Below are 15,801 nucleotides of genomic sequence, written 5' to 3'. Positions count from 1 at the left end.
CTGGCTTGGAGAATCACTGTTGGTCTCAGAGTTGTGCATTTTAGTGTCAGCTACGAAGCATTTCTAAATACTCTTTTCATGCCATTGTGACATCACAGCTGGAAGTATTTGATAATATTATGAATGGCTTTGTTCCATTTAAGAGTTTCAGCATGTTCATTGCACATGCCGACTAACATCGCTATCAAGGACACTTCAGTAGAATGGAGCCTTTATTAATGTTATCAGTAACATGCTGCTCCTGCACTAACAAGTGGAAGTATTTGTTGCAAAACAAAAAAAGCCCACCTGTTATAGCTCTGGTTTAGTCCGCTTACTCCTGAGAAATATGTCTCTTGGTCTCTGTTTTGCTAGCTTTTGTCTCTCTCCTTCTGCTTACTTAGGTTCTTCACCATTTAGCACTGGGCACGCTGCAAACAAATTGGTTGCTGGAGTTTTGAGTTTGAGGACTAAAAAAATAAGCTGAAAGTTACATTACAGGAGACCTTTGTTTTAGTGTTGGTGTGAAAAATATTGCTTAATGGAGCTTTAGAACATGTGCTAACACTGACACATTTACAGTGATGTTGATAACTGTACATTGCCCCCTATAGAAAATAAATAAATATTTTTTTTATTGCTATCCTTTAAGAAAAGTTGATATCAGTGCTTCACATTTATCTTTGAGTGTAGTTTATATTTAATCTGATATGGTATTAAAAAGGTCTTCAGGAGTCCTACAGTGTTTGCAGTTGTTGGACAACCATTTTCCCCTACATCCATTGTGCACAGCATTTTGATTACAGTGTTGGACTTGGCCAATGACAAAAAATCTCTGCAACAGGGATTTTGGTCAGGTCAATTCAGGGACGAAGCTGGCGAGAAATGAAATGGCCTGGTGCCGGTTGACTTGGCACCTGGTGGCACCCTACACTGCGCTACGGTGCCCACGCAGCAAGATAGGCTTGCCTTTGTGCTGTGAGTCAGCACTTTTCCCCCAGAGAACAGACAGTATCTGCCTTGGCTGTGGGGGCATGTTTGGATGGGGGTGGCGGTGGGCAAACCACAGGAAATGGAAATGGGAAGGGAAGGGAAGAGTGATGGTGCTGGTGCACGCTGTTTTTTTGCGGTGTCTCTCATGATGGAACGCCATAACAGAGCTCCATGCTGCAGTGCTGCTGGTGAGAGTGTGATTCACAAGGGAGCGAGGGCTGTCCTTTTTTTGTTTTCTTTTGGCCCATTTGCAGGTGTGTTTCTCTGATCTGAGATTTGGTTGCATTTGTTTACTCTTTCCCCCACGAGCTACCTCCGTGCCTCCTTCCCTGCACAATAAGGATAGTGAAGGAACAGCGTGGCAGTTTGCCCGTCTGGATCGTTGTTTATTATTAGGACCCCATTTGTTCCATGCCAACTAATCTTCCTAGGGCTCACAGTCAACACAACACAATACAAACAAACAAACAAAGTGATGTCAAGCGCATGTTGTTTTTAGTTTTGGCAGCCAATTGCCTGGCAAATCACTTGCACCTCTCGAGCTCAACGTGGAACAGTCAAAAGTATCTAAAATGATTTGGTCTGCGCCCTGTTCGTAGCTGCAACTGGCTGACCTTCAGTTGATAAAATGCCTCCCAGAGTAAGAGCGGTTATCAGAAAGAAAAAAAGATTACTCTGTTTGTTTTTAGAGCTGCCATCATTTAGGCACACAGATACATCTTACCTGGCAGGACTGCATGTTCCTCATTTCTCTCATCAGTCACTGTCACTGCTTGAAAATGGTACACGCTTTTCTCTTCAGCTAAATCTTTCATAAAGTGGCAAGATCTTTGGCTTAAAAGGGAAATATAAGAGCAGGGGAAAAGAGCAACTCCCAAGCAAATAAACATCCCTCAAGCTAAAGGTTTTTGCCAGAGATTTTATGTTAAAGCTCTTAAAACTTCAACAAGTTGTGGTCATGTAATTACTTGGTTCCCAATTCACTTTATCAATCATCTGCTTGATGTATTTTCCCCCCACAGTTCCATAGCACAGGCACAGCTAACCAATTCAGCCCTATCAGTCCTGTTGATGCTCTTCTAATCAGTCATGTGGGTGGGGTTCACCGGTAGAACCAAAGCCTCTGTAATGAATTGGTCTGCTCTTAGCTTGCCGGAGCTGGGAGCCCACTGAGCATGTCCCGTGATTGATGGCCAATCGAGTGGGCACATAAATCTTGAAGGGGAGGGAGGAGGCATCAGCAGGTCCCATCAATATAGTGTTGGGAGTTGGCCAGATTAACCAATGAGACCTCTTTGTGTGGGGAGGGGAAAAGTAGTGAGAAGAGCCCCTCCCGCTAGAGAGGAGGAGGCGTAGGATATCTATGAGGCACCACTAACGGGGAGAGAAAAACTCCTCTACTAGAAGTAAATGGAACTCAAAGCTGAGTCAGAATAATCAACACATGCACGATGCTTAGGATTCTATAAAGATAAAATCCAGCTTCAGGGTCGCCAGCCATCCCCCTTTTTTTCTTTTAAGTCAAACTGTTGGCTTTGCAGTAAGTGTCAGGCGCTGACCAGCCATCCATCGCAGCTCTGACCCCTGCACGCTGCACCCCTCAAGCAGGCAGGGGAGCTGTGTTAAATGAAAACACAGCGGCAGTGATTTAGCAGTTTTCACTGGTTGAGCTTTTGAGTCCTGAAGTGACTGCAGTGGAGAGAAAGAGGCGGAGAGGAGGGGGGTGTAGTTGGCAGTTGCACACTTTGGAGATTGCTTGCGGTTTTGTATTAATGGAATGTTTTCTGCTGCATCATTATTGACTGGTCCCGAAAGCCAACAACTGAATCCTAATGGTTATGGTGCTTGGATGGAATAAAAAACTAAATGACAGTGTTGTTGCCAGCGCCGCTGACGCTAATTTTTTTTATTTCAGCCTCGAGACAGTGAAGGATTGGTTGGGTTAAATCCATCTCACACCTGTTAAAGCTTACATAACCAAATAAATGTCTCGTTCCACTCTTGTGTTATTGTTTGATGATGAGGTGGAAACAGGAACGGACTGATGGAGTGGAAACTTGAATGCATTTTTCTAAAAGAAAGAGGAATGCGCTGTTGCCGAGAGAAGGGGTCACTGTGGTTCACTCGCAGGTCAAACTGGACAGGGTTTTCGCTTTTTACACTGTTTCCTGCCGGCGGTTAGGCGCTGATGGGTAGGTAGCAGAGATGGGGGATTTGAAGAGAAAGGAAATGGAGTGGCATGATTGGCTCCTGGCCCTGCCACTGGAATAAATAGCAGGATGGAAGCTAGGGCAGCGATGACGCCAGCGCAGCAGGGAATTCATTTTTCCCCCCTCGTCACGAGTGCCAGTGAGAAGAGTATCCCTGGCTGCAGATGCCCACCCATCTGTTATCACTCTGGTCGTTACTGGGCTTCCCTTCAGTTTCCTGTAAACATGGTTCAGTTACAAAACTTTTCATGCTGCATCAAACAAGAAAAATTAACAGCGTAATGTCATGCAGAACAGGCTCCTCTTGTTCCAGACCAACTGGGATCTAAACCTCATTACAGTTTATTAAATGCCCAGTTACAGGTCACTGAGAGTGCGCAAGTGTTGGGTATTGTTGAGGTTTTATTAATTCTGATTTGACTTGTGCTTATTGATTAGAATCATTGCTCCCATTCCCATCATAAAACTCCCCAACATACTTTACAGGGTTCAACATTAATGTTTTTCTTCACATGCCCCGTCTGGCAAGTGGGTCAGAAACATACATGCCCAAAGTCCAGTTTTACTTGCCGATACACCAAGGGTGCTTTCACACCTGCCCTGTTTGGTTCGGCTCGGCTCAGTGGAACTCAAGTTTGTTTGCTCCCTAAGCACAATTCGTTTGGGCAGGTGTGAACACAGCAATCGCACTCGGATGGGCACCAAAACAACCGAGACCTTCTTGAAGAGGTGATCTCTTTCTCTCGCAGGCATCATTATTATTATTATCTGGTCCGCTTATAAATGCTGCCGTGAGATCTCAAACTAACTCTAGGCAATTATGCAACTTTGTAACAAAATTAGTCCCCGATTTGGACCAAAGCAAGCGAACTCTTGGTCTGAAAGCACCCTTATTGTTTTATTTATTAGCTGCCATCCCATAACAAAAAAGACACGAAGGTAAAGATAGGTATTTAACGAAGTTAAATATCATGTTAACTTGACATGCCTTTGACAAAGACCCACATTTTATCCACTTCTCAAACTTGTGGCTAACTGTGCAATACATACTGTAGTTGGAGTTTGACCCACATCCTCTAATGCCACCCAACTGAACTTTTTATCCAGTATAATTGAAATGCTCGCTTGCGCTTAACTTTGTTTTTACCCGCCGCCATTTTGTTGCCTGATCAGTATTGCAAATGTGCAACTCTGAATAGAGATCAGAAGGACGTAAGATGGCTAGCTTCCTTCATTGTGTCCATCATCAGCTCCGGAAAAAAATAATGTGCTCTTTTGTTTTTTTACCACTTGCCCCATCAGGCAAGTGAGTTGCCAGATTTACTAGCCCGACGTGGCATTTTACTTGAGCCCTGCTTTATTTTGAGCGATACCCCTGACAACTGAGCAAATTCTGTCCACTGAAGAAGACTATGAGATGCAGCTGAAAGCTCCAGAAAAAGCTATTATTTGAACCTTGAGTTCAGTCCATAGGGACTTGGGTTGGGAACCGGAGGGTCGCCTGTTCAAGTCCCCATTCGGACCAAATATTGAGCGTGGACTGGTGGCTGGAGAGGTGCCAGTTCACCTCCTGGGCACTGCCGAGGTGCTCTTGAGCAAGGCACCGAACCCCCCAACCGCTTGGGGCGCCTGACCAAGGCAGCCCCCTCACTCTGACATCTCTCCACTTAGTGCATGTATAGGTCCTGTTTGTGCATGTGTGTGTCTTTCGGACCTGTGTGTTAATGACAAAAGAGTGAAAAAAATTGAATTTCCCCTCAGGGGGATTAATAAAGTATATTAAAAAATAATAATAATAATAATAATAATAATAATAATAATAAAAAGTCATCAGAATTTTTAAATAAAAAACAAACCTCAAGATATCTTTATTTTCAAACTAAAAAATTTTGAAGTCAAAAGCTTCCTTTGTCCAGACCGTGAGATGTAATTGAAAGCTCCAGCAGAAGTTAATAATTGAGTCAACATGTTTTACTTTAAAACCAAAATAATCTGAAATTCAAAACCACCTGTTGTCAGCTGTTCATTTGTCATACATGATAAGGTTTTTGTCCCAGCCCTGTCTTTGTGTGAACATGGGAGCTGCAATTTTCTGTGCTGCTGCAAATGGTCTCATTGATTTATTAACTGAAAATGAATTAGAAACCATTCATGCATTGTCCAGCTGTACGCGGACTACATTCAGCCCCTACCATCCACATGTCTGACATCAAATGGAAGTAGAGCACTGAGCGTAATGGACCAAGAAGGTCTAAACGGTTGGCCTGGAATACTAATCCAGTGGAACTTGATACAAGAGGCCTTGGAGACAGATCTGCAGTCAGCATTAAGCATCAGGGCAGGACGGTGGGAATCTCCCCCTCATCTCAAAGCAGATTTAACAGTCCTCGTTACCGGGGAAACCAACTCAAGGCACTCCCTCATGAATAATTAATGAGCGGGCGTCGCCTTGCAATATATGTGTTACCGTGACAGCAGGCTTGGCCTCAGCTACCCTGCCAACCACCACCAGAGCAGCAGAGACATCTAGTGGCTGTCATGCAGTGTTAAACACAGAACTCACAGCTGGTCGCCACAAAGGCAGTGCCATCCTGCTGGAAGAGAAATAACTTTGCATATAATTGTGCATTTGTAGTAAAGCATGTTCTGATAATAGGGAAGCAGCAAAGTGCTGCTCCCGTCACCCTCATCTGCATGTTTAATGCATTATCTAGGAAAAAAAAAGAAAATGGGCCTTGACCTGCTCGCACCCAGAGCTTGACGAGTGTGTTTGTTTGGTACGGGGGAGGTTGTCGGGTGTGTCTGTTCCTTTAAAGGGAATCCGATTTGAAGGAGGGACGGCAGGGGAGCTGACCTTCTCCCCCGCTCTGCCTTTTTCCCTCTGGGCTTCCATGGCTGCATTCAATCAAGTGCCTCGACCATGTTTATGCAGTATGTGATGTTTATGCAATGCCTGCCCACGCGTGCGACTGCTTTCATGCACGCCAACGCACACGCATAAACACCCACAGCCCCGTCTGAGTGGAGTGTGTTGGATTAATGCAATACTTTTCTTATTGGACAGTGTTTTGTTGATATTGATAATAACAGTATAATAATTATACAGTTTGTGGATGTTCCCCTGCAGGAGAGTCCTCTGTTTGTGTTGGAGTATGTGTGTGTGTGTGTGTGTGTGTGTGTGTGTGTGTGTGTGTGCGTGTGTGTGTGTGTGTGTTCATTTGTGCAGCCTGGGATAAAGAGGTGACAGCGGTGGAATGTAATGCTTTGCAATACTTAAGGGACCACTTTGATTGCATAGTTACTGCACTATATGCATTACCATGCCTCATTGATCTCACACACACACACACACACACACACACACACACTGAGGCAAACCCCAGCCTAGCAGGATGTCTTCTGACCCCATTTGTGTTGCGACTGAGGTTATAGCTGCTTGGGATGCCAGGTTTGATGACTTGCTATTCCCGACCGGACAGGGGCCGAGGCAGGAAAGTCCCCCATGGTGATCCAGCCACGGTGTCCGCTTTCCTCTGATCTGGGCCACCAGACTGGCCTTGTATATGTAAGAGGCTGTGGGCCTCTATATACAGCACAGATATATTTATGTTGGGTGGCTCTCATGTTTTCCTCAGCACCCAAGTTCACACCGTGCCTTAATCATGGGTGAGGTCACAAGGGCCGGGGCATGCTGTGGTCAGTGTTTGGGAGTTGGTTTCTATGTCAGCGGGGCGCAGAGATCATGTGATAATGATAAGGCGTTCTGTAAAATAAACTCATATACTGAATAGGGCAAAAACAGAAAACTTAACACAAATCCTGTCTTGTGTTTTTTGGCTTTAATAAATAACACAAGACACAGCTTATTTGTTCTGCTGTTTTTATTCTGCTGCACTTTCCACCCCCTTGTGAACACCGACTGAACCACACCCGCTGGAGTCTCAACTCTTACATGATTAATATAACAGCCTGAATAATTTAAAGCCACTGTGTGTAGATTTATTTATGGTTGTAACATATTTTTTCTGATGGGATTCATTTTAGTTTCTTACTAAAATTAAAACAAAATACATGTTTTAAAGGAATAGGCCAACATTTCGGAAGATCCACTGACTTGATCTTTTCATCTAACTCTCAGCAAGAAAGCAAGTGCATTTGCAAACTTTTGAACTATTGAACTTTCTCCTGAAGGTAAACTTAGTCATTAGCCCTTTTTACACAGAGAGATTGCACAGTAGGGCCACACCAAAGTCTCTTCATGACACTGCCTTTGCTTTTTTTTTATACAGACCCAAACAGGGCAGGCATAATGCCGCCTGATTTTATATAGCATGTTGGCGTTCCAGAAGTAAAAGAGGCGTGATGGGCATGCTGTTCAACACAACAGCATCGACCTCTAGCATGACATAACTAGAGGTCCCGAACCTAATATTCATCCTAATTTGTGGCCATTTTCAGCTGCTGTTCTTATTTGAGTTAGCTGCTAACTGTTCTAGCCACTTTCTAAATCGCCCGGCAGGGGGTCGGACACATAACATGTCAGAATGCCACACCCTTCCAGCCTTTGGTCCCGTCCTGCTGTCCCCTTTACACACATAGCAAAGACTTCAGCCGATGGCCAACAGCACGTTCTTCGGCTTCATGAAAGGAAATAACTCTTCACACAAGCAGATGGCGGTCGTCTGTAACCCCCATTCAAAAAGGGGAACTGGAAGACTGACTTGATGCTAGTTAGCCAGTTAGCACATTTATTTACCATGCACCAGTGAACAATAACACAAACCATAACAAACCGTTTCTGCTAAAGAGCTCAATCGCTAGAGAAAACTAATCTTACTTTATGTAACAAGGTTGTTTTGGTCTTACTCCCTCTTGACTTCAGCTGTTTGTTTACTTTCCTCACTTACGTTTCTTTTCTCCTGCATTAAGCTGAACTGCACAGTGATTTTATTCACCGACGGGCTCTGCAGTCACCAGTACAGCATGCTGAATTGGCAGAAAAAAGCCAACTAGAGCTGACAAGAGCCAGCAGTGCAGGGCACACCAATGCCAACCGACAACCCTCCATTGGCTTGGGCTGTCAGGGCAAGTATGCCCCCCCCCCATTGCGTGATTGTACCCTTAGTAAAGAATGTTGAGGTGGAATAATGACATTGACATTCCTACCTTGAACAGGCAGTGTAAAAGGGGCTATATAAATTCTTGAAATGACGCAACACATATATTTTAGCATTTGAAGCAGCATTAGAAGGAACAAGTTGATGATGGCAGAAGCAGGTCAGTAGGAGTACATGGTTGCATCTCCCTGTCTCTGGCTACTCCCTCCCTCCCTTCTCCCAAGGAATTAATGGTTTTCTGTTAACTAATGAAAAGTGCTCCGCCTATAGAGCCCAAATGCTGAGCAATGTGTTTCTGTGATGTTACTCATGTATCCAATCCTGTGAATGACAGACATGCTGCAGCAACTGTGGGCGGTAATCAATATGCAGAGGAAATGTTCCAGAGCTGGAAAAACGGGAATTGATTTTTTTTTTTTCTTTCTTTCTTTTTACCCCAAACCGTGGTTACCTGCATTTTGATTCTTGTGCAGATTTAGCTCCTCAGTTTACACAGTTTATTCTGCATATATATTAGTCCTTCTGTCAGAGTGAGAGATTGACAAATGCTGCTGTTACATCACCTTAAAATGTCTCTGTGTAGGAAGTTTTATACCGGATCCTTTTATTCACTGTCATCACCCAGAGGCTGACTGACAGCGTCTGACAAAATCTTGAGTGACATCCAGGCTTTAGTTCAGTCTTGGTGTTGATGACAGTGTTTTGGCCACTTTTCTTGATTGTTTGTTTTTTTTCAGCCAAACAGAGCTCTGTACTGTAGCAAGTGGTGATTTTGTTTAGTCACAGGTCTGCGCAGTACCTGCAGCTCATCAATCATTAACTAGGAAAGGTAAACAACAAAAACAGCCAAGGACTTTTCACATTTAAGTGTTTATTAATGTGACATTGCTCTATTTAAATGGGAAATAAACGTATTTTTTGTGTTAATTTATCAAGTAAATGTCGATTTCAGAAGTCTGTCTGCCACCAGCTACGCTGTGCAGGGAAAATGAAGGTTCAATTTTGTGCATCACCATTTGCGAACAAAATGAGAAAGAGGATAGCGTTTTTGTTTTCCATGTAGTTATCGGCAGCTATCCCCAGTTACCAAAGAGTATCAATGGAAGTTCTTTGCAGTTAGTATCCCCAGTAGCAAAAATGGTGGACGTGGAACAACTGAAGTAACTGTGGAAACTAGTTCCTAGCCTCTACAGAAAACAGAAAGTGATCCAGTTACCTTTGTGACAGTAGCGCCAACAATAATAAGAAATGTCTCTGCCCCTCGGGGACTGACTTAACTAGACACATAAAGACACAAATTGCCAGTTTGTTTAAAAAGTATTTACAAGTGAAGCATATCTTGGTCGTCTTTTTTCGTGCTCAAAGTTTTATTTCCAAAACAATCCGTCTGACCATTCTTTTGATATTTCCATTTAATGTGCATCCTGTTAGCTCTTCAGACGGTGATGTTTTCCAACAGCCATGCGTGTTATTTGGTACTTTAGGCTGAGTACTTTTGTGGGTGACTCTCTCCGGGCTAATAGCATGTTGGGCTAAGAGAGGGATACGTACCTTGGTATGTGAAGTTGCTGAGACCACACAGTGTTTCTAAGTGGTGGTTGGGAACAGGATGGAAGCTGGTAATGGACCTGGACCTCATTCAGATGCTTTCTCTTGGTCTGTTGAAGTATGGATTCAAGTATCGATTTCAGACTGCTGTGTACGATCTGAGACTAGAGTTGTCAGTTGCAACATGTATTATATACACAAATGTTACAATAATCAGAATCGATCTGTACATTGAAGGTTTTATGAATATTATTCATCTTGTTTGTACCTCACACATTTTGACATACTTTAACAACCACCTTCCTCTTCTTCTCTTCCCTTCCCCAGCGGCAGTGCTGAAGTACGAGAACAATGTGATGAACATCCGACAGTTCAACTGCTCGCCTCACCCTTACTGGCTGCCCAACTTCATGGACGTCTTCACCTGGTCCCTGCCCTTTGTCGGGGAGAAGGGTGAGCGCGCACACACATACAAGCTCAGTATGCTTTCAATGTAATATACATCAAATGAGAACATCGAGTACACGCAGTATTGTTTATAAGACATACTGGTTATAAAAAGTCTGTAAATAAGCAGTAAGTACAAGATGAAACCTTGCAAAACATGAGCAGAGGTTTGCGTTCTCTCTCTGCCTTGAGGATTGTTCCAGGCGTTTGGTTTTTAGGGCCCCCCACTGTCATATCTGTGACAATGAATCACACAGAACTATGACTGATGCACTCACTCCGTGAAGCCTATTTTGGGTGTGACCTTTCCGCGCAGGGCCACTCCTAGCAATGTTGCAAGGTCACTGATGGACACTCCTCACTGGGTGTGTGCAAAGGGGTCACTTGGGTGACTAGTCTAACTAGCGCCACATGACGTGGTGTGGCTGGACTTCTTCCCCAGACACATGCACAGATGTGAAGATTACTCATGAGGTGGTGATTTAATAAATGAGTGTCATGTTGTAAAATCTGTGTTTTTCTGATTTCTTTACAGTAACTGAGATGCTAGTGAACGTATTGAGCATCTGCTCCAATGATGAGCTGACGACTGACGAGGAGCTTGACGGTAAGCACGGCAGGCAGACTGCAACAGTTCTCACTGCAGTTTGCTTTTGCTCCACTAGAGAGAGTCCTCTGCTAATAGGAGCACCAGACACTCATTCGAAGTCTCATACACACACATTCCTTGGGGTTTTGCACATAGCATGGCTGCTTTGCTCTAGTTGCAGACTATTCAGTTTAAATATATTACATTTTTTAAACCTTCTTTAACAAAAAGGGACAATCCAGAAATGATTTGACTCATGACACAGTCGAATCAATAAACCTTTGTTGTATCGCTCTCAGCAGCTTGGAAATATTTCATTTCAACACCTGTTATATCAGCAAATCCTCAGAAAGTCTGACAAGAAAAAAAATCAAGGCCTTGAATGTGTTTAAATGCCATAAATGCAATTGTTGGTGTTTTGTTGCACTAACTCGATCACTCTCCTCCTCCTGGGTTCACACATCACAGTTAGTCATGCAGTAATCATGCTTTTATCACCATAGAATAGTGGCAAGTGCGAGTCATCTGTTTGATCCCGGGTCAGAGCCTATCTACAATGAGATGACCAGTTTCTCTTCACCCGCCACACCCTTTACTGCCAAACAGGAAATTATCTCACCAGTCCTTCCCGCTCCTTCTCTCTCCCTCTTTTTCTCTCTCTGTCTCTGTGTTTACTAATGCACACAGTTTGATTGTGTAAACAGCACCCAGGGGTGGAGTGTCAGGATGTGGACAGATTTCAGCTTTATTTTAAACTTTTTAAAACATGTAAATGCTACATTTGATAGAAGTTAAGACCATGTGATTGGGGGATTAATAATCGGGGAATATAAGTAAGTAATTAAGGCAGTAAAATTTATTTATATCACTTACCACCCAGCAGAAGTGTGTGGTGGTGTATTTTTCTGCACTTTTCTCTCCCCTCTGGCTGTATTTTCTGATTTCCCTCTTATTTTCTGTGCTGTGGACATTATGGGCTGCACCCCCACAGCGCTCAGATGAGGTCGGGGCTTTGTAAAAAATAAGTAGCGACCAGTTGCCAGACTGTAAGCAGCAGGCATCCGAGACAAAACACCAGAAAAACACAAATATAGTGAGGCAAAGCGCCAAACGAGAGTGAATCTGGGGTTGGCTTATACTTTGACTTTTTCTGGCGAGCATGTGTACAAACAACAACAGGTAATCCTGGGTAGTAAACCTTTAAATTCTAATTTTGAATACATAATTCAGGTTTTTAAATCTAAATTCAAAGTATTTTTATTTGTACTTTGGCACAGCTCACACACAACACAGTCCCTTGAATAATTAACCATCCTTTAACATCTCATCATTTCCTGCCATCTCATCCACTCAGTGCTTTTAGTCAATTCACTTTATATTCTTTGCCCTCATTTTCACTTTACTGTTTCTTCTTAATCTCATTTATTTTTCTGTTTTGCAGCCATTTGCACTCATTTATTTTGTTTGTATTCACTCTGTTGACACTGGGATTTCTCTTTCCTTTGTCTCTCACTCATGATCTTGTTTTCTGTGCCTGTATAATCCTCTTGTTGCCCTGCTCTTTATCTGCTATTGTTTCCATGGTTTCCAATTGCCATTATGTTGATATTTCATTATTATATTTTTTTTCTCCACATATTTCTTTGCATTCTTCTCCTTTCTTTTTCTGTCTCATTTTCTGTGATGTTGTCACTACCTTGGTTTACCTCATCTAATTTCTCTTTTCTATGTTTTCCAGAGTTTTGTGTTCAAGGCATCGCTTTTCTTTACACTCGTTGTGCTTTCTTGCCTCTTATTTTTCGCCATCCGCCCCCTCTCCGCCACCTCCTCCTTTCATTCTACAGCCATCCACTGATCTCTCTGTCCTTTCTCTTGTCTTCTCTTCTGGGGGTGTTTCATGAGAAGGACAGCTAATATATCCCCCCAAAAAAGGTACAAACATTAGTCATGATGGTGTGTGCAGAGGTAGATAGACCTTTGTCCAGTGCTTGCTCTCTGCGTTTCAGAAGTCTGTCAACTAACGGCACTGTTTAAAGCACCCTCTAACACTACTACTGAGCCTTTCTATTGATCTCTTTTTAATTGGTTTCCTTGAAGATGTGTTGGTAATGTTACAATTACATGCTCCTGCTTTAGCTATGGCCAAATCTGACACAGAGAAAAAAATGATTTAAAGGAAGGTCATTCGCTTTAGTTAAATTAATGTGTTTGCTGTATACATTAAAAATAATCCTTGCTACTACAAGGGATCAGTTGTGTTGAGACACACGTGTTAAAGTAGTAGTAGTTTATTCAATAGACGATGAAAGGAAGAGTCTTAAACTAGACATGAGACTGTCCGCTCTTTCCTTTACCCAGCCTTTCACCACACATCAGCTTCATTTCCATCCTTCATACTTCATGCATTTTCCAAGTAGGCTCCCTGGGGCCTTGAAACTGTTATTCTGTAATAAAGGTCTCTTTAAACAAAGTTTTGTTTTCCAGTCCAGGAAAATTCCTGTTTGAGTCCCTGCAAACCCAAACACAGCACAGGAAAATTCATATAGAGTGTGCTCATCGAACGTACGGAAGAGACATGTTTGGACAAGGGCCAGGCCATTTACAGATGATGTAACATGGTTTAATATAACCTGGGGAAAATAGCGTGTAGGAGTTAAAGGGACTTCAATTGTGGGACGATACACACAGGCAGCATGAGTGTACTGAAACCCAGTTGTTGTGATGTGTGGATGGATTCAAACTATTTCATATGAGCTGAACCCTGGGCTTTAATAACCACACTGTGTTTGCATCGTGTTCGTCTGATGCACTTCACGATGAAACTAATAGTCAACCAGACTCGCTCTGACTCAGCAGATTTACTAAATGTTAAGGGACACAAAACACAGACAATGGAGTCTATGTTAAACTTCCACAGGACATGGTTTAACATGCATGAGTCACAGTTTGTATGACTTTGTCTGACTTCTGACCCCTCCAGGTGCCACAGCTTCTGCTCGTAAAGAGGTCATCCGCAACAAGATCCGTGCCATTGGGAAGATGGCCAGGGTATTTTCCGTGCTCAGGTATGCAGACATGAAAAAACACCCTTGTTTGCTGTATGTTCTACCATGTCCCATGTTGCTATTCCATTACAGGAACTTGAATGAAATTTTTAAAGGTCCAGTGTGTAGGATTTAGGGGGACATATTGGCAGCAATGGAATATGACATAATAATAAGTGTGTTTTCTTTAGTGTAAAATCACCTGGAAATAAGAATCCTTGTGTTTTCATTACCTCAGAATGAGCTGTTTATATCTACATAGGGAACGGGTCCTTATTTATTGAGATTGCATGTTACACCACCATGTTTCTACAGTATCCCTGAACGGACAAATCAAACACTGGCTCAAGATAGCTTTAGAGTTAGCGTTTTAGCCTCATCCAGCGTAGTTAACAGACCCTCCATGACAAGAGCAATGGAAAAACACAGATTCTTTAATGTGAAATTGCTTTATTCCGTGTTTTTATTGGTTAAAATCACCACGTCTGTTTGCTCTGGAGAGGATTAGACCTCTGTGGATAATTCGGCTCACGGTAACAACTTCCTGAACCGTAAACACTGAAGGAATCGCTATCTGCAATCCTCACGGCTATATGCCATTAAATCCCCCTAAACCTTACACACTGGACCTTTAAAGCTGCATTAATCAACATTTTTATATAAACACTAGGTCAAATGACTGTTTGTAGTGTTTAAGGTGTCATTTGTTGGGACAGAGAATTATCACCCAACTGCAGCTCTTCTCAACCCTATGATTGTTTTATCGTATTTCAGGCCACTGTTGTGGTTTATGGCCGAGAATTTTACTGTTTCGGTTCAGTCTAATCGCTCTCATCAACTCGGCACGCAAGTGTGTTTGATAACCTCATTGTGTACAAACTGCCCAGCAACTGGCGTGTGAACATAGTGGAGCATTTAGCTGCTAAAGATTGATGCTATGTTTTCAGCTTGTTTTACTGCCCCCAGGTGGCCAAAAAAAAAGAATTGTTACTGCTTTAATATAACACACTGTAAGTGAGTGTGTTCTCACATTATTTTTTAGTTTTAAGCAGTTTATACTTAAGTGATTTAGTTTGTGTTAAGTTGTCCAAAACAATCACAATTTTGATTGTTCTACAGTAAAATAAGCTTCAAGAAAGTAACACCTAGTAGATAAAGCGTACATATCTGTGTTGATATTTCAGAGAGGAGAGCGAGAGCGTGCTGACACTGAAGGGACTGACCCCAACAGGCATGCTACCAAGCGGAGTGCTGTCCGGTGGCAAAGAAAAGCTGCAGAATGGTAAGACTGTCACCAAGTGCCCCGAGACCCCCAGCTTTGGCCCCTCAGAACGGATTCTCGCACACATATAATAAATTCCCCTTACACAGCAATACCCTGAATAAAGTGCTAGCTCAGTGTTTAGGGAATATTGTATGTACAGACTCCTTCCCTTTTCCCTCAGTGATGGTCCAGGAATTTGAAATTGCTGCCTTAAAGTAATACTGTAAGTGTAGTTAAATGTTTTGGCAGCTTCACTCAGTATCATCTCTATACTGCATGTTTTAGTGAAATACTTGAAAGTAAAAGCAGCTGCTCTACGGAGCTTTCTTTCAACTTTAATGTAGTTCAGCATTTTTTCCTGGATAAACAACGACAGAGTATTAAGTACCTATAGATAGTTCCCTCTTCCCAGACAATGCCAGATACATTCAGCAGATTTTCTTTGTCCCTTTGTCTTCTCTAATGTGTCTCCCTCCCGATGTCTCACATTAATACCCTGTCTCCCCGTCCCCGTCTCTTTCTGTATTCCACTGGTTTTATCTCAAATATTACCTGTATCTTTTTCTTTCTCCTTTCTTTCTAGAAACTGCAGGTATAATCGGTTGTGCAA

General features: G+C 42.7%; 1 protein-coding gene across 2 annotated transcripts in view; it reads left to right on the top strand.

The window, feature by feature from the left end:
• LOC126404087 (protein phosphatase 3 catalytic subunit alpha) overlaps nucleotides 1-15,801 on the top strand; it is a 77,658-nt gene that overhangs the window by 53,650 nt on the left and 8,207 nt on the right. Inside the window, exons 9-13 of one of the 2 annotated variants that reach the window (XM_050067077.1) lie at nucleotides 10,175-10,300; nucleotides 10,830-10,901; nucleotides 12,789-12,815; nucleotides 13,864-13,948; nucleotides 15,112-15,209. In XM_050067077.1, coding sequence (XP_049923034.1) covers nucleotides 10,175-10,300; nucleotides 10,830-10,901; nucleotides 12,789-12,815; nucleotides 13,864-13,948; nucleotides 15,112-15,209 — 408 coding nt within the window. The remainder of the gene's footprint in view (nucleotides 1-10,174; nucleotides 10,301-10,829; nucleotides 10,902-12,788; nucleotides 12,816-13,863; nucleotides 13,949-15,111; nucleotides 15,210-15,801) is intronic. The other variant, XM_050067078.1, reaches the window with a different exon arrangement.

This window comes from Epinephelus moara, chromosome 17, assembly GCF_006386435.1.
Source record: "Epinephelus moara isolate mb chromosome 17, YSFRI_EMoa_1.0, whole genome shotgun sequence".
Taxonomy (NCBI): Eukaryota; Metazoa; Chordata; class Actinopteri; order Perciformes; family Serranidae; genus Epinephelus; species Epinephelus moara.
The sequence above is the reverse complement of the archived record's forward strand: the minus strand, read 5'-3'. Positions and strand labels throughout refer to the sequence as shown.